Raw genomic sequence first — 24,329 nt, forward strand, 5'->3', positions numbered from 1 at the left:
CAATTTGTTTGCTCATTGGCTCAGAAGGCTAATTGATAATTAGAAAACCCTTGTGCAATCATGTTCACACATCTGAAAACAGTTTAGCTCGTTACAGAAGCTACAAAACTGACCTTCCTTTGAGCAGATTGAGTTTCTGGAGCATCACATTTGTGGGGTCAATTAAACGCTTAAAATGGCCAGAAAAAGAGAACTTTCATCTGAAACTCGACAGTCTATTGTTGTTCTTAGAAATGAAGGCTATTCCACAAAATTGTTTGGGTGACCCCAAACTTTTGAACAGTAGTGTATATATATATGTATATGTATATATATATATATATATATATATATATATATATATATATATATATATATATATATATATATATGTATATATATGTATATATATGTGTGTGTGTGTGTGTATGCATAATAGTACCACCACCATGCTTGACGGTAGGCTTGGTGTTCCTGGGATTGAAGGTCCATCTTTTCTCCTCCAAACATATTGCTGGGTATTGTGGCCAAACAGCTCCATTTTTGTTTCATCTGACCACAGAACTTTCCTCCAGAAGGTCTTATCTTTGTCCGTGTGATCAGCAGCAAACTTTAGACGAGCCTTAAGGTGTGGCTTCTGGAGCAAGGACTTCCTTCTTGCATGGTAGCCTTTGCATATATTAAATTATTTGTATATATGTTTTAACATGTGTATGTGTATATATTTTTATTTAACTTGGGAAGTCCCACGGGCCAGATTAAGGACGCTGGCGGGCCAGTTCTGGCCCGCAGGCCCGAGTTTGGAGATCATGACCTCGAAAAATGTTGGGGTTTTTTTTTGCTGAAGTGTTTGCCACTCGACTGTAATGTATCGGTGGCAATCAAACAGCCTTTTGCTTTGTGTCGTAACAAATGTGCGTCATTTCCCCCTTTAACAACAGAACAGTACAGGCCAAAAGTTTGGACACACCTCCTCATTCAATGTGTTTTCTTTATTTTCATGACTATTTACATTGTAGATTGTCACATCAAAACTATGAATGAACACATGTGGAGTTATGTACTCAACAAAAAAAGGTGAAATAACTGAAAACATGTTTTATATTCTAGTTTCTTCAAAATAGCCACCCTTTGCTCCGATTACTTTTTCGCACACTCTTGGCATTCTCTCCATGAGCTTCAAGAGGTAGTCACCTGAAATGGTTTTCACTTCTCAGGTGTGCTTGAAGCTCATGGAGAGAATGCCAAAATTCCAAAAAAGTGGAGTGCCCCTTTAAGAAGCAGAGTTACAATGCCATCTACTGTACGGACTTAGAATGACTATCTGCACAGACACTTCCCTTGTGATTGATTTCCTTCCTGTGCACTTAAGATGTGACTTTAAGGTTTTACTACTTACATATCAAATACTACACGGTCTAGCTCCATCCTATCTTGCTGATTGTATTGTACCATATGTCCCGGCAAGAAATCTGCCTTCAAAGAACTCCAGCTTATTAGTGATTCCCAGAGCCCCCCAAAAAATCTTGCGGGCTACAGAGCGTTTTCTATTGGGGCTCCAGTACTCTGGAATGTTCTAGCAGTAACAGTTAGAGATGCTACCTCAGTAGAAGCATTTAAGTCCCATCTTAAAACTCATTTGTATAATCTAGCCTTTAAATAGACCCCCCTTTTAGACCAGTTGATCTGCCGTTTCTTTTCTGCCCTGCCCCCCTCTCCTGTGTGGAAAGGTTATCAGATGACGCGCTAGCTGCTCAAAGTAGGGACCCAGGGTGGACCACTCATCTGTTCATCAGTTGGGGACGTCTCTGCACTGCTGACCTGTCTACACTCAGGATGATCTCCTGCTGGCCCCACTATGGACTGGACTCTCACTTTTATGTTAGATCCACTATGGACTGGACTCTCACACTATTATGTTAGATCCACTATGGACTGGACTCTCACACTATTATGTTAGATCCACTATGGACTGGACTCTCACTATTATGTTAGATCCACTATGGACTGGACTCTCACTATTATGTTAGATCCACTATGGACTGGACTCTCACACTATTATGTTAGATCCACTATGGACTGGACTCTCACTATTATGTTAGATCCACTATGGACTGGACTCTCACTATTATGTTAGATCCACTATGGACTGGACTCACACTATTATGTTAGATCCACTATGGACTGGACTCTCACACTATCTGTTGGATCCACTATGGACTGGACTCACACACTATTATGTTAGATGCACTATGGACTGGACTCTCACACTATTATGTTAGATCCACTATGGACTGGACTCACACTATTATGTTAGATCCACTATGGACTGGACTCTCACACTATTTGTTGGATCCACTATGGACTGGACTCACACACTATTATGTTAGATGCACTGTGGACTGGACTCTCACACTATTTGTTGGATCCACTATGGACTGGACTCACACACTATTATGTTAGATCCACTATGGACTGGACTCTCACACTATTTGTTGGATCCACTATGGACTGGACTCACACACTATTATGTTAGATCCACTATGGACTGGACTCTCACTATTATGTTAGATCCACTATGGACTGGACTCTCACACTATTATGTTAGATCCACTATGGACTGGACTCTCACTATTATGTTAGATCCACTATGGACTGGACTCACACTATTATGTTAGATCCACTATGGACTGGACTCTCACACTATTATGTTAGATCCACTATGGACTGGACTCACACACTATTATGTTAGATGCACTATGGACTGGACTCTCACACTATTTGTTGGATCCACAATGGACTGGACTCACACACTATTATGTTAGATCCACTATGGACTGGACTCTCACACTATTTGTTGGATCCACTATGGACTGGACTCACACACTATTATGTTAGATCCACTATGGACTGGACTCTCACTATTATGTTAGATCCACTATGGACTGGACTCTCACACTATTATGTTAGATGCACTATGGACTGGACTCTCACACTATTATGTTAGATCCACTATGGACTGGACTCTCACACTATTATGTTAGATGCACTATGGACTGGACTCTCACACTATTATGTTAGATCCACTATGGACTGGACTCTCACACTAATATGTTAGATCCACTATGGACTGGACTCCCACACTATTAACTAAATCAACTCCACGTCCATTGCACCGGTCGCCCAGGGGGGGTCCCCACACCTGTGGTCCCCTCCAAGGTTTCTCGTTGTTCCAATTGGGTTAATATTTTTGTTGCCCTGATGTGGGATCTGAGCCGAGGATGTCGTTGTGGCTTGTGCAGCCCTTTGAGACACTTGTGATTTAGGGCTATGTAAGTATACTTTGATTGATACGAGTACCGTATTTTTTGGACTATAAGGAGCACTTAAAATCCTTTAATTTTCTCCTTATAATCCGGTGCGCCTAATGTACGGAATAATTTTGGTTGTGCTTACCGACCTTGAAGCTATTTTATTTGGTACATGGTGTAATGATTGGGATATGACTCAAGTAAACAACACCAACATTTTATATGTTCCATTGAACATATAGTACATTACACACGGCGCTCAAAAATCTATCAAAATGTTTTAGTAGTATTTGGTAAGCTATGAAGCCACACCACTTGATGTGCTTCAACGTAGGAGTATTATTATGGTGTGTGTATAAGGTAAGACATATTATCTGGCGTTTTGTTTCACAATATTGTGCAAAAGCAACTTTTCTTACCTTCTGGTACCTGCTGATCTGTATTTGGGATCTGCATGAATACTGAAAAATTGCGCGCGTCTGCCTTTGTAGTCCGTGCTGACACCATAGTTGATAATCTTCTTTTTCTCTACTTGTTATGTGACATTCATCCTCCACTGTTGCCATTTCTAATATAAAGTAGTGTAAGGTTCTTACTTATATCTGTCAGTAAACTCACCATGAAAGCACTAAAACATACCGGTATAGTGAGTTTACATTATTCACCCAAGGAACTTTAGTTATTAGGGAGTTCCAGTCGGACGTTTTTTTCACGGGACACATTTCGGGAGTTGTTGTTGCACTAGTGAGCCACGGATGAGGAGATGCTGCTCCGTTGTTGATTGCAGTAAAGTGGGAATGTCATTAAAACAGTTAGCGCCATCTTTTGACACTTCTTCCACTCCCGTCCTTGCACGCTACACCGCTACAACAAAGATGATGCTGTCCAAGTGGAGGCACGTAAATAAGACCTGCCCACAAAACGGCGCATCCCGAAGAGACTGTCAGAAAGTGAGTTGAAGATGATGTGTAAAACATCATCTATGCAACATTTTGAGCAAAGAACCACCATCACATGTTATGTAGACCACAAGGAAGTCTTTTATATGTAGAAAATAATATATAATGTGACCCCTTTAATGCGCCCTATAATCCGGTGCGCCTTTTGTATGAAAAAAGACCTGACTAGACCCGCTCATCGGCAGTGCGCCATATGGTCCAGAAAATACGGTATTCTGAGTTACGAGCTTGGTGGTGGAGCGCCACTTGCTGGTAGGTTGGTGAGAGTGCGGAAATATGACCACATCACACCAGTTCTCAAATCCCTTCACTGGCTTCCTGTTCCACTCAGGATTGAATTCAAAGTCTCCCTGCTAACCCACCAGTGCCTCCATGGAAATGCCCCCCCTCTACCTCAAAGAACTACTCACCCCCAAATCCTCCACACGACACCTCCGCTCCGGACAGGCTAACGTACTCCAACCTCCGAGGACAAAGCTATGAACAATGGTTCACAAACAAACGTTCCACCGCTCCCAGTCTGTGGAACGCTCTCCCTGACCACCTGAGGGCACCACAGACTGTGGATGCTTTTAAAAAAGGCTTAAAAGCCCTTCTTTAAAAAAAAAAAAGGCTTTTTTTTAGATATATGCATACTAGTTATAGCTATTAGGCTGTTCTAGTTTTTATTTGTATTTATTATCTTTTTATTTTTTTTAATACACTGTAGCACTTTGAGATTGTTTACTCAATATAAAGTGCTTTTTACAAATAAAATATATTATTATTAGAGATGTCCGATAAATGCGTTAAAATGTAATATCGGAAATTATCGGTATCGGTTTTTTTTATTATCGGTATCGGTATCGTTTTTTTGTTTTTTGTTTTTTTTTTACACTCATTCACACAAGAGGGTTGTTTCTTTCTGTTATTAATATTCTGGTTCCTACATTATATATCAATATATATCAACACAGTCTGCAAGGGATACAGTCCGTAAGCACACATGATTGTGCGTGCTGCTGCTCCACTAATAGTACTAACCTTTAACAGTTAATTTTACTAATTTTCATTCATTACTAGTTTCAATGTAACTGTTTTTATATTGTTTTACTTTCTTTTTTATTCAAGAAAATGTTTTTAATTTATTTATCTTATTTTATTTTATTAATTTTTTTTTTTTAAGTACCTTATCTCCACCATACCTGGTTGTCCAAATTAGGCATAATTATGTGTTAATTCCACGACTGCATATATCGGTTGATATCGGTATCGGTTGATATCGGTATCGGTAATTAAAGAGTTGGACAATATCGGAATATCAGCAAAAAGCCATTATCGGACATCCCTAATTATTATTATTAGGTTGAGGTAGCAGTGTATACATAAGAACTGGATGAAGTGCACAGTAGGGATATTTGGAGACGGTGTAGGCGGGGACAAACAAACACAGCTAATTAGCATTAAGGCTACAGACACACAAAACGGTAACAGAATACATTTAGTTAAAAAGTCCAGAGTGGTTAAAATTATTGTGCTTTTTATTTTATCTCAATCAAAATGCCCACATGTCATCTTTTTCTTATTAGAGTAGCAGGAAAAAACTAAACCATATACTTGTAAACATTCACATTATTTGTCTTTTCTCAGTAAACGTAGCAGTAAAATAACGTTTCATATTGTAAACAGAAGAGGAAACTATGTATTCATAGGCGTCACGCCAAACCCAAAGTTGGCTTAGATCGCGTTTGAGGTCGATCGACCAGCCGCCTCCGGCCGTAAATCCGTAGCGGTCTCCCCGACATGCTGCTTGGTGGCTCTTCTAAAGTGGACCCGTGTGGTCAAATACTCCGACCGGACGCCATTCGGCCAATGAGAACTGGCTGTCGTGTTCCAGCCAAAAGCACCTTTAATGGCGAGAGCTTGAACCTTGAGAGAGATGTCGTCCACACAGGATGTCAAGGCACTTCCCCGTGTGGGGATCTTGTCTTTGAGTGACACGGTCGTGAGGCCAGCAAAAGTCCCAAAACAATCCCAAGCAAACCACAAGAACACATAAAGTATAAAGGATCCAACCCTTGGCAACTCCAATTGTAGTCAATGGAAACACTCCGGCTAGCAAATATGCCAGCTTTGGTGTGGCCGCTAACCCTTGACTGTCCATGGAAACACTCCGGCTAGCAAATATGCCAGCTTTGGTGTGGCCGCTAACCCTTGACTGTCCCTTAAAAACTCTTCTTTTAGAAAGTCTTGTCAAATATGTAGATGTTGAAATTGTTTGACATTTAGGGAGGATGTATGCTGGTTCATGTCAGGCAGGCAGAGAGTATCCAGGGTGGTACTTAGCCTGCTAGCCGCCTTAGCTTAGTGTGATAGAAAGTAGCAACGAGTTAAGGTAGAGCAGGGGTCACCAACCTTTTTGAAAGCAAGAGCTACTTCTTGGGTAGTGATTAATGCGAAGGGCTACCAGTTTGATACACACTTAAATAAATTGCCAGAAATAGCCAATTTGCTCAATTTACCTTTAACTATGTTATTATTAATGATATTTACACTTGATTGAACGGTTTAAAAGAGGAGAAAACACGAAACAAAATGACAATTAAATTTTGAAACATAGTTTATCTTCAATTTCGACTCTTTAAAATTCAAAGTTCAACCGAAAAAAAGAGAAAAACTTAAAAAAAGAATTTATGGAACATCATTAGTAATTTTTCCTGATTAAGACAATTTTAGAATTTTGATTAAATAGGTTAAAATCCAATCTACACTTTGTTAGAATATATAACAAATTGGACCAAGCTATATTTCTAACAAAGACAAATCATTATTTCTTCTAGATTTTCCAGAACAAAAATTTTAAAAGAAATTCAAAAGACTTTTAAATAAGATTTAAATTTGATTCTACAGATTTTCTAGATTTGCCAGAATAATTTTTTTGAATTTTAATCATAATAAGTTTGAAGAAATATTTCACAAATATTCTTCGTCGAAAAAACAGAAGCTAAAATGAAGAATTCAATTAAAATGTATTTATTATTCTTTACAATAAAAAAAAAAACATTTACTTGAACATTGATTTAAATTGTCAGGAAAGAAGAGGAAGGAATTTAAAAGGTAAAAAGGTATATTTGATTAAAAATCCTAAAATCATTTTTGAGGTTGTATTTTTTCTCTAAAATTGTCTTTCTGAAAGTTATAAGAAGCAAAGTAAAAAAATGTATGCATTTATTTAAACAAGTGAAGACCAAGTCTTTAAAATATTTTCTTGGATTTTCAAATTCTATTTGAGTTTTGTCTCTCTTAGAATTAAAAATGTCGGGCAAAGCGAGACCAGCTTGCTAGTAAATAAATAAATAATATTAGAGGCAGCTCACTGGTAAGTGCTGCTATTTGAGCTATTTTTAGAACAGGCCGGCGGCCTACTCATCTGGTCCTTACGGGCGACCTGGTGCCCACGGGCACCACGTTGGTGACCCCTGAGGTAGAGTTTAGCACAGGGGTGTCAAAGTCATTTTAGATGGGGGGCCACGTGGAGAACAATCTACTCCCAAGTGGGCCAGACTGGTAAAATCACAGCATGATAACTTAAAAATAAAAACAAATTCAGATTGTTTTCTTTGTTTAAAAATAGAACAAGCACATTCTGAAAATGTACAAATCATAATTATTTTTAGGTTAATAGTATTAAATCTTTATTCATCCTTATTTATATTTTCTGAATAAATGATGTGATAATGTTCATCAGTCAACACATTGGTGCTCATTTTCAATCTATAAAGGTAAAAAAAACTTCATTAAAATCAAATTACAGGATGTTATTTTATGTAGTTTGATCATTTTCCTCCACTGATGTTGTCAGAAAAATTGTATGTAAATTATCAAAAAACTTTCCGTTCTCTGAGTTTCCAGTGAACAGATGAGAGCTGTCTTTGTTGCGCCAAGCAAAGGCTTGGAAAATTCCGCTGTGTACGATGGGAGGAGACGGGAGGGGTTATCTATTGTCCTCGAAGACCTGCCCAAGCTGAATCCAGGACCAGCCCAAACCCGAGGCATCTTTTTCTTTTGTGTTAATGTGACCGAAAACAATGACTGTTTACATACTCCCCATTCTTGTTGAGACGTGTTGTTGCGTAAACATTGAATATCTAAATGAAAGAGGAGACGTAAACCTTTTTCGTCAGAGCGTGGGTGACACTGTAGAGGTTACAGGTCGACACGTTTTCTCCTCAATATTGAGTCCAATTTGAATTCTGCCTCTGTTTGATTCTTTGCCTCTTGTCTTGTTTAATAGATGTCATCAGTGTTTGAACCTGACATCTTCTTGGTCCTTCGAGGCGGATTCCAACACGTCTGATGATTCCAGCAAGGGTGAGTAAAATGAGAAGACCATGGCACCCACATCTCCCATTGAGGAGCTGCTTTTCCTGCACCCGGGCTGGAATCTGAAGACTGACGGAAAACCGAGGACTAGAGGAAGGAATGCAGAGTGCAGTGAGTCCCAATTGAATTCTGCCTCTGTTTGACTCTTTGCCTCTTGTCTTGTTTAATAGATGTCATCAGTGTTTGAACTTGACAGATGTACTAACATCATGTGGTTTATGTTAGATCCACTCTACAAAGATACAAAGAATTGCTATTGCGACATCTAGTGGACACATTTAGAACAGCGGTTTCTTTCATTCAAAAATTTCAGGTTAATTTTTATACTTTGCAAACCTCTTCGCGGGCCTGATCCGGCCTCTCGGGCCGTACCTTTGACACCCCTGGTTTAGTATATAGTTAGTTTATACATACAAATATATATGACAACATGTATATGTTAAATCTTTCATAGAGTTATTGACCATTAGCCACAATTTTTTTGGCAACTAGCTCGGCAATGAACTCCCAGTAGAAAACATTGATGATGCAAATTAGTAATATCATTTATAAATAAGGGTTGGATGAACAGAATAATGTAATGTATTAAATACAATAAATGAGTAATTTATTATATATGTAAACAAGTGAGTTTCGAGATTTAATTCAAAATAATATATCCTCCTGAGAACCTTTTGTGTTTGCTCGATTTTTTTTGTCAGAGTTACACATTTTGGAAAGAAGAAAAATAGCCCTGTTGTGCAAAACAAAAAATGTCCACTGCAGAGGATGCAGGCTCCGAAGAGGATATCGTACAAATATACATTTTCTCACATGGCACAAAAACCACGCTTGTGAAGTCGTTCTACCGAACTGGAGTTGCCAAGTCACACGCACCGGAAAGTCAGGTTGTGTCTCAAAATAATGCTTCAAATAAAAACTACAGTCCAAGGGTACCTCCGTGCGCGCGCACACACACACACACACACACACACACACACACACACACACACACACACACACACACACACACACACACACACACACACACACACACACACACACACACACACACAAAGCTGCCTGCAAGTCAAGCTAGCGTATAGCCTTTGCCTTGAGCTTTGATTTTCATACGCAGTTAAATAGAACCAGGTGTCCCCACATAAAATAACTACTCATTTGTACTATTTACAAACTCCTATATACATATATATTATATATATGTCTATAATATATATGTATATTATGTATATGTATGTGTATATATTATATATGTATGTATATTTATATATATATGTATATGTGTGTGTGTATATGTATATGTGTGTATATATATATATATATCATAAAGTAGGCATTATATAACCGCGCCCCTTAACAAAAATGATGTACAAAAAAACCTACAAAAAAAAACCCTGAAATAAAATATAATATTTCTATCAAAAGAAACAAGAACAAACCAAAGTATTTTTGGAGTATTTTGCTATGTAGTACGTGTAGCAGTACTTGTGATGTGGAGCCCTCGCAAGATGCTGAGACCTGAGTGTCGGCGTTTAGGTGCGGATCACGATAGCTAAGATTCCCGGGGTTGGTGCAATCCCGCACTGGACACACAAAAAAGAAACTAGGAAGCAAAAACAAAAAAATGAGGAGTTGAGGACGGGGGTCTTAAGACTCGGGGGACTGCTCGGACAGAGCGTTGATCAGGTTTTTGTAGGCGGCAGAGTTCATGTAGCGGGGGTACGAGTCTCTTTGCATGAGGGTGTAGATCTGCAGCTGGGCGTCGTCGAAGGTGTGCGAGGTGGGCTCCTGTATGCTCCGGTTGATGGACTCGCGCACGCGGGAGTCCAGGCTCACCTGGGCGAGGGAGGGGGCACACGTCCAGTTACTCAACAAGGACAAAACATACAACATCGCAACAGATATGAAGTAACCTTACTAGCTAGACAATATCTCGTCTGATCTGATGGATTGATACAAAACCATACCGACATATGATACAATAGTCAAAGCATGGTGGCACTTTTGTATTATTTTAGACATTAGTATTCAAATTTCAGTCTTTTCTTGTAACGTTATGTCCTATATTTTTGCTGTTTTATTTTATACAATATGATAAAGTCCAATAAATCTTGAACACTTTGGACACCAGTGCAATAGTTGCATTCGACCCGTGAAAACAATAAGATGCAATCTATACGATCATATGAGTACGATACAACACCGTGAATTAGGCTAGAGCAGGGGTCACCAACGCGGTGCCCGCGGGCACCAGGTCGCCCGTAAGGACCAGATGAGTCGCCCGCTGGCCTGTTCTAAAAATAGCTCAAATAGCAGCACTTACCAGTGAGCTGCCTCTATTTTTTAAATTGTATTTATTTACTAGCAAGCTGGTCTCGCTTTGCCCGACATTTTTAATTCTAAGAGAGACAAAACTCAAATAGAATTTGAAAATCCAAGAAAATATTTTAAAGACTTGGTCTTCACTTGTTTAAATATATGCATACATTTTTTTACTTTGCCTCTTATAACTTTCAGAAAGACAATTTTAGAGAAAAAATACAACCTTAAAAATGATTTTAGGATTTTTAAACACATATACTTTGTTACCTTTTAAATTCCTTCCTCTTCTTTCCTGACAATTGAAATCAATGTTCAAGTATTTTTTTTCTTTTTTTTTATTGTAAAGAATAATTAAAACAATTTAATTTAATTCTTCATTTTAGCTTCTGTTTTTTCCACGAAGAATATTTGTGAAATATTTCTTCAAACTTATTATGATTAAAATTCAAAAAAAGTATTCTGGCAAATCTAGAAAATCTGTAGAATCAAATTTAAATCTTATTTCAAAGTCTTTTGAATTTCTTTTAAAATTTTTGTTCTGGAAAATCTAGAAGAAATAATGATTGGTCTTTGTTAGAAATATAGCTTGGTCCAATTTGTTATATATTCTAACAAAGTGCAGATTGGATTTTAACCTATTTAAAACATGTCACCAAAATTCTAAAATTAATCTTAATCAGGAAAAATTACTAATGATGTTCCATAATTTCTTTTTAAATTTTTTTCAAAAAGATTCGAATTAGCTAGTTTTTCTCTTCTTTTTTTCGGTTGAATTTTGAATTTTAAAGAGTCGAAATTGAAGATAAACTATGTTTCAAAATTTGATTGTCATTTTTTTCGTGTTTTCTCCTCTTTTAAACCATTCAATTAAGTGTAAATATCATTCATTATTAATAATAACATAGAGTTAAAGGTAAATTGAGCAAATTGGCTATTTCTGGCAATTTATTTAAGTGTGTATCAAACTGGTAGCCCTTCGCATTAATCAGTACCCAAGAAGTAGCTCTTGGTTTCAAAAAGGTTGGTGACCCCTGGGCTAGAATATGTGGTGGATTGAGAAACACCTTGCGGTGCAGCTTGGACACATCTTCAGTAAAGAACCGAGGTTCATTGGGTGTTTCGGGTCTTTGATCTCTATACACCCTCGCCTGGGCAACCCAACTGGGGCTGATCAGGCTCCTGCTTGTGTCCAAGCAGCGTACTACTCCATCCGTCTCCCCTTTTGATCCACAACCACCTTGAGGCTTTCTCAGCAGCCTCGCTAATGTTTCTGGTGGCTCTTCTCTCTGGCAACCCTCTGATTCCAAGAGGTCTGAATGCTTGATGCACAGATTGCCCTAGAAAGCCCCTGCAGCCCACTTCTATAGGCTCACAGCGGGCCCTCCAACCGCTATCTCTGCATGCCTCGACCTGCTCAAGGTATTTGGCCTTCTTTCGCTCATGGGCCTCCTCCATCCAGTCTTCCCAGGGGACTATAAGTTCCAGCAGCACAACATGCTTAATTGAGTCAGAAGTTAATACAAGGTCTAAACTGAATTATACAGTGTACCGTTTTCTTATATGATTGTGAGCTGGCATGTGTTTGTATTTGGTCACAGAATCCTTTAGAGGATTATTCTACTAAGGGCAAAAGTGCACATGTTCGTCACAAACTTTCCAGAGAGTGGTGGACTCTTGCCCCCAGGAATCCTACAGGTTTGGATTTTATGAGGAAGTGTTAAGACATTAGCAACATCTGGTAGGAAGCCCCTACAAGTAGGAGTAGAGGATAGGGGTCGGAGGTCACCCGACTCAAACCCATCACAGGAAATAGGCTGACTGGCCAAGCAACAAACTGGGTGTTGTCCAAACTGGCTGGCCCCAGGGCTAGAACAACAAAGAGTAACTGTGTAAAAGGTATTTAAGGACAGTGGTCAGAGAAGACAGCAGAAGAGTGATCAGGCTTGTACTCTTTCTCCTGGAGCTGCAGTTCCAGTCTGAGGCTCGATGAAACAAATAAAGCTTTTTGTTCGACGATTCCTCCTTGGCGTCTACTTGGCTCATCACCCAACAAATATACAACAATTGCAATGTAGATATGTTTGTAAGATGTGATAGAACTATAGAAGACTTAGGCGACTCAAAATCCGCCAGTCGCTTTGAAAGTAAAAAGCTGGGTTTTGTACTTGTCTGATGCGCTTCCTGTTTTGCCAGTAAGGCACACACACAGTTCCTGAATGCAATACCGTGAATGATTTAATGCAGCAGCAAAATCTACCAAAAAACAACTTGCTAAGTTCGTCAAATAGACAGCAGGTAGTTGAAGTGTCCGAAGCGTTCAATTGCGTCCAATACTACTCAACAGAGCGTTCAGTAACATCCAACGTCTCCCATAAAGTATCTGTAAAGTGTGCAATATAGTGTCAACAAAAATGATGGTTGCCCAGCTCAACTGTCGCTGTACAATCACATAGATGGCAAGGATAGATACAATACATAGATGGGTATGATACGTCACAACATCATGAGAGATGCGATAGCTAGAGCATTAAAGGCCTACTGAAATGAAATGTTCTTATTTAAACGGGGATAGCAGATCCATTCTATGTGTCATACTTGATCATTTCGCGATATTGCCATATTTTTGCTGAAAGGATTTAGTAGAGAACATCGACGATAAAGTTCGCAACTTTTGGTCGCTGATAAAAAAAGCCTTGCCTGTACCGGAAGTAGCGTGACGTCACAGGTTGAAAGGCTCCTCACATTTCCCCATTGTTTACACCAGCAGCGAGAGCGATTCGGACCGAGAAAGTGACGATTACCCCATTAATTTGAGCGAGGATGAAAGATTCGTGGATGAGGAACGTGAGAGTGAAGGACTAGAGTGCAGTGCAGGACGTATCTTTTTTTTGCTCTGACCGTAACTTAGGTACAAGCTGGCTCATTGGATTCCACACTTTCTCATTTTTCTATTGTGGATCAGGGATTTGTATTTTAAACCACCTGGGATACTATATCCTCTTGAAAATGAGAGTCGAGAACGCGAAATGGACATTCACAGTGACTTTTATCTCCATGACAATACATCGGCAAAGCACTTTAGCTACTGAGCTAACATGATAGCATCGTGCTTAAATGCAGATAGAAACAAAAGAAATAAGCACCTGACTGGAAGGATAGACAGAAGATCAACAATACTACCAAACACTGGACATGTAACTACACGGTTAATGCTGTCCAACCTGGCGAAGCCTAGCAATGCTGTTGCTAACAACGCCATTGAAGCTAACTTAGCTACGGGACCTCGACAGAGCTATGCTAAAAAATTAGCTCTCCACCTACGCCAGCCAGCCCTCATCTGCTCATCAACACCCGTGCTCACCTGCGTTCCAGCGATCGACGGCGCGACGAAGGACTTCACCCGATCATCGATGCGGCTGGTGGCTAGCGTCGGATAGCGCGTCTGCTATCCAAGTCAAAGTCCTCCTGGTTGTGTTGCTGCAGCCAGCCGCTAATACACCGATCCCACCTACAGCTTTCTTCTTTGCAGTCTTCATTGTTCATTAAACAAATTGCAAAAGATTCACCAACACAGATGTCCAGAATACTGTGGAATTTTGTGATGAAAACAGAGCTGTTTGTATTGTGATACAATGTGTCCGAATACTTCCGCTTCAACCATTGACGTCACGCGCATACGTCATCATACATAGACCTTTTCAACCGGAAGTTTCTCGGGAAGTTTAAAATGTCACTTTATAAGTTAACCCGGCCGTATTGGCATGTGTTGCAATGTTAAGATTTCATCATTGATATATAAACTATCAGACTGCGTGGTCGCTAGTAGTGGCTTTCAGTAGGCCTTTAACGGAATAAGAGGCCATGAAGATTAGATCCACAATGTAAAGAACGATAGAGTCTGATAGATGACTTATATTGGTAAAATACATTAGAATGGATGGATGATGCAATACCTCTTTCGGGGAGAGGATGGAGATGTAGTCCTCGTAGATGACCCGGGCCTTCTCCTCTATAGCGCTTTTGTTGCTCTCCTTGCCAAACTCCTGGCACGCCAGCCAGAAGAGCATGTTCTCCTCGCTGAACTCGGTGCGCAGGAACTGGCGAAAGGCGTTCCTCCCAGCAGGGCAGCACATCAGCTTGTCGAAGGACTGGGCCCACGAGTGCACCTCCTCCAGCGTGGGCTTGGGGCTGCGGAGCGACAAGGTTTATAGCCCGGGTGCTGCAGCGGTCGATGTAAGATGCACTTACCAGTCTTCACAGTCTACTGTCCCTTCTTTGACGTCGTAGGATGTCTTTCGGTTCCTGTCGTCTCTGTCCTCGTTCCTGTAACAATAATGGAAGTAGACAAATATTTCACATTCTGCCTAGCAACAAGGGGTGAATGGTAGATCTTTATTTATGATGTCATAACCATGCACAGTTTCCCTGTCCTTTTTGTACTGATTGGCTATTGCAACTGTCTATCAACTGTATGTGCCTTGTTCGTCTACACTGCACAGACCACCGCGTTGTTGATGGCCTCAGGCAGATTTCAATGGCAGCAAGCTAGCTGAATTCTGATTGGATAAAAGCTCTAACGTAAAAACAGCAACACTGCAGACTAATATGACATCAGGAGAACATGATGAATACTTTTATATGTTTATAAAATGTAAATTGAAAATATAACTATCCTGCCTTCCTTATGCACACTTGTACACGAAGGCAGTAAGTTCAACACCTTCCGCTCATCAAAACTCTGAACACCAGGTTGACTGATGGAGGCCAGGTTTATTGACAATTGAAAGGGTGAAACTGTAGAACACAAACATTGTAAATGTAAATGCATGAATTAAATGAACTTAATAATGTCATATCACTGACCACAGATTATCAAGTATTCCATTTGAATTAAATCTAAGTTCAACTTTGTCACACACCACTGTATGTGTTGTTATGATTAATAATACCAGTGACAATTGAGCTTTCTACAGTTTAAATTGACTTAAGTAACCGTACAACAAAACGTCCATTAGATGGCGGCAGATGACAACAAATGAAAGTTAGCCGACCTGAACAGGTAATGCAATCAGAGATTGTCTAACATCATAAAACACACACATTTCACAGCTAAATATGACTCATTGTGTACTATAAACATTAAATATGAGTACATACCAACAATGCCACGAACAGCATAAGATGTGATAGTTGTTTGCTGAGAAACACGAGGAGTGAAGCGAGTTGTGCGCACCAGTCTGAAATCTTTCCGGAGTCTAAACACGTGACCTATCTGCGCGTTCCTTAAAGGTACAGCTCACTTAACAGAACCAACTGAAATGACTCGGAAATAAACACACACTAAATAAAGTAATCTTAATGACTGAGGCAGAACAATAACTAACTTTTGTCAATTTATGATCATGATTTATGTTAGGCCAGCAGACGAGTCTGGCAAATATAGTGGAAGCTCTGCGTGTATTTAGTGCAGGTATGCAGGCCGAACCCCACTAACTTGAATGGAAACGGAAATATTCCAGGGCCATTCCGCAGCCGTTACGCATCCGGTGGAAATCAGGGTGTGTGTTGTCTACAGAGGTGGTTAGAGTAGCCAAAACTTGTACTTAGTAAGAGTACCGTTACTTTTGAGCAGTTCTTCTTAAATAGTAGGCCGGGCCCCTTTAGGGCGGCACAGTGCGATGTCAGGGTGGTGACGCCCGGGGAAAATGTATCAGTCTCATGCAGTGTCATGCTTCAAAAAGCTGTGCACTACAAAACGTGTTTATTATAGCCATTAATCCTGACCTCCTCATTTTGATTAAAAAAATTAAAAAAAATCTGCACAAATTGTTTTAATTGTTTTTTTTTCATAGATTGACATCTTTTATACATCGAGTTAATGTTGCTGATCAATTTGAATTTGTTATTATTAATTGAAATTATTTCATTAACATTTTTCACTGTCAGATGGTTCAAGTTATTCGAAAAAAGTTTATAGTTTAAATAAGTTTGGGGTTTTTTTTAATGCAAATTGATGCACTTAAATAATTTTTTGTTACAGACTAAACAAGAGGGTAAGGTTATTGTTTGTTGTAAGTAGGGAGGTCCGATGCGTTAAAATGTAATGTCGGAAATTATCGGTATCGGTTTTTTTATTATCTGTATCGGGTTTTTTTTGTGTTTGTTTTGGTTTTTTTTATTAAATCAACATAAAAAACACAAGATGCACTTACAATTAGTGCACCAACCCAAAAAACCTCCCTCCCCCCATTTCTTTCTGTTATCAATATTCTGCTTCCTACATTATATATCAATATATATCAATACAGTCTGCAAGGGATACAGTCCGTAAGCACACATGATTGTGCGTGCTGCTGCTCCACTAATAGTACTAACCTTTAACAGTTAATTTTACTCATTTTCATTCATTACTAGTTTCTATGTAACTGTTTTTATATTGTTTTACTTTCTTTTTTATTCAAGAAAATGTTTTTAATTTAGTTATCTTATTTTATTATTTTTTTTAAAAAAGTACCTTATCTTCACCATACATGGTTGTCCAAATTAGGCATAATAATGTGTTAATTCCACGACTGCATATATCGGTTGATATCAGTATCGGTTGATATCGGTATCGGTAATTAAAGAGTTGGACTATATTTGAATATCGGATATCGGCAAAAAGCCATTATCGGACATCCCTAGTTGTAAGTTGATCTATATTTCTTTATGTTTTCCTTTCTTAAATGTTAATAAAGATACAAAGTTATGTAGAGGTGAACATACAGTGGTGGTCAAAAGTGTACATCCACTTGTAAAGTACATCATGTCATGGCTGTCTTGAGTTTCCAATCATTTCTACAACTCTTATTTTGTTGTGATGTAGTGATTGGAGCACATACTTGTTGCTCACAAAAAACATTCATGAAGTTTGCTTCTTTTATGAATTTATTATGGCTCTACTGAAAATGTGAGGGTCAAAAGTATACATACAGCAATGTTAATATTTGCTTACATGTCCCTTGGCAAGTTGACCTGCAATAAGGCGCTTTTGGTAGCCATCCACAAGCTTCTGCTTGACCACTTGACCACTAAATTGCTGCAGTTCAGCTAAATGTGTTGCTTTTCTGACATGGACTTGTTTCTTCGGCATTGTCCACACCTTTAAGTCAGGACTTTGGGAAGGCCATTCTAAAACCTTCATTCTAACCTGATTTAGCCATTCCTTTACCACTTTTGAGGTGTGTTTGGGGTCATTGTCCTGTTGGAACACCCAACAAGACCCAACCTCCGGGCTGATGATTTTAGCTTGTCCTGAAGAATTTGGAGCTAATCCTCCTTTTTCAGCAGTTCCATTGGCAGCAAAACAGGCCCAGAGCATAATACTACCACCACCATGCTTGACGGTAGGAATGGTGTTTCTGGGATTAAAGGCCTCACCTTTTCTCCTCCAAACATATTGCTGGGTATTGTGGCCAAACAGCTCACTTTTTGTTTCATCTGACCACAGAACTTTCCTCCAGAAGGTCTTATCTTTGTCACGAAGATAAGACCTTCTGGAGGAAGCTTCTGCTTGAATTTTTGACCACTTTTCTTGACAAAATTGGTGCAGTTAAGCTCAATTTGTTGGTTTTCTGACATGGACTTGTTTCTTCAGCATTGTCCACACAGGACTTTGGGAAGGTCATTCTAAAACCTTCATTCTAGCCTGTAAGAATAATGTAAGTAGACAAATATTTCACATTCTGCCTAGCAACAAGGGGTGAATGGTAGATCTTCAAACATATTGCTGGGTATTGTGGCCAAACAGCTCCATTATCTTTGTCACAAAGATAAGACCTTCTGGAGGAAAGTTCTGTGGTCCGATGAAGCAAAAATGGAGCTGTTTGGCCACAATACCCAGCAATATGTTTGAAGATCTACCATTCACCCCTTGTTGCTGGGCAGAATGTGAAATATGTGTCTACTTACATTATTCTTACAGGCTAGAATGAAGGTTTTAGAATGACCTTCCCAAAGTCCTGTGTGGACAATGCTGAAGAAACAAGTCCTTGCGGGCGGCGTGGCGTAGTGGGTAGAGCAACCGTGCCAGAAACCTGAGGGTTGCAGGTTCGCTCCCCGCCTCTTACCATCTAAAAATCACTGCCGTTGTGTCCTTGGGCAGGACACTTCACCCTTTGCCCCCGGTGCCGCTCACACCGGTATGATGAATGATAGGTGGTGGTCGGAGGGGCCGTAGGCGCAAAATTGCAGCCACGCTTCCGTCAGTCTACCCCAGGGCAGCTGTGGCTACGGAAGTAGCTTACCACCACCAGGTGTGAATGATTAATGGGTTCAGAAAAACATGTAAAGCGACTTTGGGTACTTAGAAAAGCGCTATATAAATCCCAGGTATTATTATTATGTCAGAAAAGCAACACATTTAGCTGAACTGCAGCAATTTAGTGGTCAAGTGGTCAAGCAGAAGCTTGTGGATGGCTACCAAAAGTGCCTTATTGAAGGTAAACTTGCCAAGGGACATGTAAGCAAATATTAACATTGCTGTATGTATACTTTTCACCCTCACATTTTCAGTAGAGCCATAATAAATTCATAAAAGAAGCAAACTTCATGAATGTTTTTTGTGAGCAACAAGTATGTGCTCCAATCACTACATCACAACAAAATAAGAGTTGTAGAAATGATTGTAAAGTCAAGACAGCCACGACATGATGTTCTTTACAAGTGGATGCAGGCCCGGCCCGTGGCATAGGCCGTATAGGCAAATGCTAAGGGCGCCGTCCATCAGGGGGCGCCACGCCAGTGTCACAAATGTTGGAGAAAAAAAAAAAAAGAAAAAGAAAAAGTTGGTACTATTATTTCTAAATAAAAAAAATAATCCCACGCTAATTAAAATGCAAAGTAAAGCCTATTTAATAGAAATATTATTTGTTACAACATTACGCCTCCCCCCACCCCCTCCCCCCCCACGGTGCGCCCCCTCCCTTCCCGTATCATGACTCTTTTTGGACGTCACCACATAAAAAAGTCAACACAAGATGTCAAAACGGCCAAAACTGTCAGGTGCCCAGGGAAGAAAAAATAGAAAAGAAGAGGAGGAGAAACGAGAAAAAGACAGAGGTAGCAGGTAGGTAATGTTAGCATACATGAAATTATTTGTCTGTTACAGAATGTGATAGTAACCTGGCTTTTAGCATTAAGCTAATGTTACATGATTCGGCAATTGCTAATCAATAAATAGCTAGTTCTGTTTTAACGTCGGGTTAATATTGTGGAGGGGGCTAAATTGTTATGGAAAATAATAATGTAACATTAGGTAATTACAGTACTCCCACCTTACATTCCTCAGGGACTTTTGTATTAGATCTTTTAAGCAGGTGTTTTTTGTTTACATTGTTATTGCCTTCTGGTTAGCTAATCTTTGCCCTGCAGGTAATAGTCACTTTTCCACCCCTTTATATATTAAGTATAGTTGTAAGCCTAGTTGTTAAAGTGCACATCATTAATGTAAATTAAGCAATATCACATGAGAGGGAATGCTGTTTTTTAATTTGAGCACTGCTGTGATTCGGTTAAAGATAATCATAACATAACATTCTCATATAATATGTTAATTTGCTTTCTTTAAGTAAAAAAAAAGGTCAAAGACAAAGCTATTCAGTTTCTTGTGAGTATGTACACTTCACTGCCTAGGGCGCCACATTGGTTAGGGCCAGGCCTGAGTGGATGTACACTTTTGACCACCACTGTACATCCATTTTATAAACAAATGACACTATTTCTAGTCGCTCCCCCGACGACTTGTGGTTGTGGAACATGTGGAAGTAAGAGTGTGTGTGTGTGTGGTACCAGGAGCAGCTACAGCAGCAGCACCAGCAGAAGCAGCATGCGTTGGACACCCGCGGGTTGGCCTGGCCCGCCTGGGCCTGCTGGGTTGCTGCAGTTCCTCCCGCTGCCGACTCCTGCTGCACCGACATCTGCCTCTTTCGCATCTCCATCGGCTCTGATCCCATGGGCTGCCAGGGCACATGGAACACAAACACACTTTATAGTACGCTGAATGATGGCCTGATCTGTGTGTGTGTGCACCAGCGTGTGTGGGTGTGCAGGAAACACATTTTGTCAGCGCCAGTGATTGAAGGAGAGCGAAGCGGTAGAGATGTACTAAAGCCAAAAGCAGTCAAGTTGTCACGTTGTGTAGAAGGTAAATAAAAAGAAAATACAACAAATCCTTTTAAACTTATATTCAATTGAATAGACTGCAAAGACAAGATACTTAACATTCGAACTGGTAAACTTTTGTTATTTTTTGCAAATATTAGCTCATTTGGAATTTGATGCCTGCAACATGTTGCCAAAAAAGCTGGCACAAGTGGCAAAAAAGAGTGATAAAGTTGAGGAGTGCTCATCAAAGACTTATTTGGAACATCCCACAGGTGTGCAGGCTAATTGGGAACAGGTGGGTGCCATGATTGGCTATAAAAGTAGCTTCCATGAAATCCTCAGTCATTCACAAACAAGGACGGGGCGAGGGTCACCACTTTGTCAACAAATGCCTGAGCAAATAGTTTAAGAACAACATTTCTCAAGCAGCTGTTGCAAGGAATTTAGGGATTTCACCATCTTCCGCTCCATAATATCATCAGAGAATCTGGAGAAATCACAAGCAGCAAGCCAAAAAAAACAACATTTAATGCACGTGACCTTCAATCCCTCAGGCGGTACTGCATCAAAAACCAACGTCAGTGTGTAAAGGATATCACCACATGGGCTCAGGAACAGAAAACCACTGTCAGTAACTACAGTTTGTCGCTACATCTGTAGGTGCAAGTTAAAACTCTACTATGCAAAGCGTAAGCCGTTTATCAACAACACCCAGAAACGCCGCCGGCTTCGCTGGGCCCGAGCTCATCTAAGATGGACTGATGCAAAGTGGAAAAGTGTTCTGTGGTCTGACGAGTCCACATTTCAAATTGTTTTTGGAAACTGTGGACGTCGTGTCCTCCGGACCAAAGAGGAAAAGAACCATCCGGATTGTTCTAGGCGCAAAGTGTAAAAGGCAGCATGTGTGATGGTATGGGGGTGTATTAGTGGCCAAGACATGGGTAACTTACACATCTGTGAAGGCACCATTAATGCTGAAAGGTACATACAGCTTTTGGAGCAACATATGTTGCCATCCAAGCAACGTTAGCATGGACGCCCCTGCTTATTTCAGCAAGACAATGCCAAGCCACGTGTTACATCAACGTGGCTTCATAGTAAAAGAGTGCGGGTACTAGACTGGCCTGCCTGTAGTCCAGACCTGTCTCCCATTGAAAATGTGTGGTGCATTATGAAGCCTAAAATAGCAGAAGGGAGACCCCCGGACTGTTGGACAACTTAAGCTGTACATCAAGCAAGAATGGGAAAGAATTCCACTTCAAAAATGTGTCTCCTCAGTTCCCAAACCTTTACTGAGTGTAGTTAAAAGGAAAGGCCATGTAACACAGTGGTAAAAATGCCCATGTGACAACTTTTTTTGCAATGTGTTGCTGCCATTAAATTCTAAGTTCATGATTATTTGCAAAAAAAAAAAGAGTTTCTCAGTTCGAACATGAAATATCTTGTCTTTGCAGTCTTTTCAGTTGAATATAAGTTGAAAAAGATTTCCAAATCATTGTATTCTCTTTTTATTTACAAATTACACAACGTGCCAACTTTGCTGGTTTTGGGTTTTAAATTAATTCAGCATATATTTGTGCTTTATTGCGAATTTATTGAATCTTTTTCACAATGTGTGCCCCTTTTTTCTGACTCTGCCCTGCCCCAAAAGTGTCTGGTCAAGTTAACCAAAATGTACGTGCATAAGTCCGGCGTGACCCTCGGCCCGTCCTGTAGTGTTCCAGTGGATGTTGCGCAATACGTGGACAGAAATATGGGTCAGAAATGGACAAAGAAAAAGTGCACTGAGTGGCAAGTTGGGCGTCAAGGCCCTGGCAGGTCGCTCTCCCGACCGAAGTTATTTTCATATGTCGTCGTTGTGAGCTGAGTCATCACTGCAGCAAACACCAGCTGCTGCTGGAGTTGCGTTCAGACGGGTGGAGCGTCACGTTTAGCACATCAATAACGCAAAATACGTTTTGTTAACATCAGGCTTTGATTGCCAAAGATGTTCGCCCTGTAACTGATGTCTGTCTGTCAAGACCGTACTTCATGACCTGGGTACAGAAATGGTCAGCACACAGCTGCTCTTGGAGCTCGGTTAGATACATATCACTTGTAGGAAGACTGTCCATCACAGAGTCAATGATATTGGTATATGCCATTAAGTCGATGTCTGCTCTTGTCATGCTGTTTTTAAGCGGGTGACAGGAGAGTGTCAGCAGTTGTGAGGCTCTTTCCAGGTGTATATGTAATTGTGTAAGAGTACCTTGTTAAGCGCATCCTCAATCTTTGTATTCTAGATGGCAGCGCATCCAGTGCCTGCCCAACCAGTAGGCACACAAGTGGCTTGAGGTTGGTTTCCAGTTTAAAGTGTAGGCCTAGGATGAAGTGGCTAAACCTCTCACAGCCCCATGACAGCACTAGTGTCTCTTTCTCCAGCTGCGTATATTGCTGCTCCGTGTCAGTCAAGGACCTGGAGGCATACACAACCGGCAACCAAACCTCTCTGTCACTCTGGGGCATCACTGCACCTAATCTGTAGGATGATGCATCGGCATCAGCCATTTTTCAGTGGCTGGCTAGGGTGGCAAAGCTAGAGGACTGGTGCAGTGGAGAGCTCCTCTTTGAGGCTGCAGAAAGCCCCCTGCTGTTCATGACCCTAGTAACACTGATTCTTTTTGGACATCAAATCTCAAAGGGCTTTATCCTTCTCAGCCAGGTTAGGTAGAGCCCCCCAGACAAGAATATTGTCCAAGTGACATACCACCTCTTTATAGGCCGGAAATTACCTCTGTTACCAACATATTTTGAAAGTGCTCTTGCGCGGAGGAGATACTGAAGGGCAGGCGGTCAAGTTGATAGCACCTGAAAAGTGTTATGAATGTGGTATCGAGGGCTGATTCCTTGACCAGGGGGTTCCGCCAGAAACCCATGTTTGCGTCTAGTTTGGTGAAATATTGTACTCCTGTGTACCGTGGGCTACCACCATGTCGCAACACCAGTCAGTTGGTTCTTCAATGCGACTGATGACTCCGAGATTTTCCATATTTTCCAATTCTTTTTTTACTTTGCTTACAAGTGGCAATGGGACTCGGCGTGGCACTTTGAGGGAGATTGGCTTTGTGTCAGGCTTGAGTTTGATTGTGTAAGGCTTCTGAACCAGCCTAAACCCATTGCAGATTTTAGGATAAGCCTGTCTTACTGACTCTAGGTCCAAAGCGTCAACTTTGGCCACTAACTTGAGACTTAGTGAGGCTGGTCTGCTTAACAC

At 40.4% G+C, this 24,329-nt stretch overlaps 1 protein-coding gene across 2 annotated transcripts in view; it reads right to left on the reverse strand.

Annotated features, from left to right (window-relative positions):
• Positions 1 to 7,321: 7,321 nt before the first annotated feature.
• Positions 7,322 to 24,329, reverse strand: part of rgs20 (regulator of G protein signaling 20) — a 34,680-nt gene continuing 17,672 nt past the window's right edge. For both annotated transcript variants that reach the window (XM_062023745.1, XM_062023746.1), the window contains exons 2-5: positions 20,762 to 20,928; positions 15,182 to 15,256; positions 14,887 to 15,121; positions 7,322 to 10,447 (exon numbers count right to left, since the gene is read on the reverse strand). In XM_062023745.1, the coding sequence (XP_061879729.1) occupies positions 10,259 to 10,447; positions 14,887 to 15,121; positions 15,182 to 15,256; positions 20,762 to 20,928 (666 nt within the window). In that variant the 3' untranslated portion in view covers positions 7,322 to 10,258. The remainder of the gene's footprint in view (positions 10,448 to 14,886; positions 15,122 to 15,181; positions 15,257 to 20,761; positions 20,929 to 24,329) is intronic.

This window comes from Entelurus aequoreus, linkage group LG16 (assembly GCF_033978785.1).
Source record: "Entelurus aequoreus isolate RoL-2023_Sb linkage group LG16, RoL_Eaeq_v1.1, whole genome shotgun sequence".
Lineage (NCBI taxonomy): Eukaryota > Metazoa > Chordata > Actinopteri > Syngnathiformes > Syngnathidae > Entelurus > Entelurus aequoreus.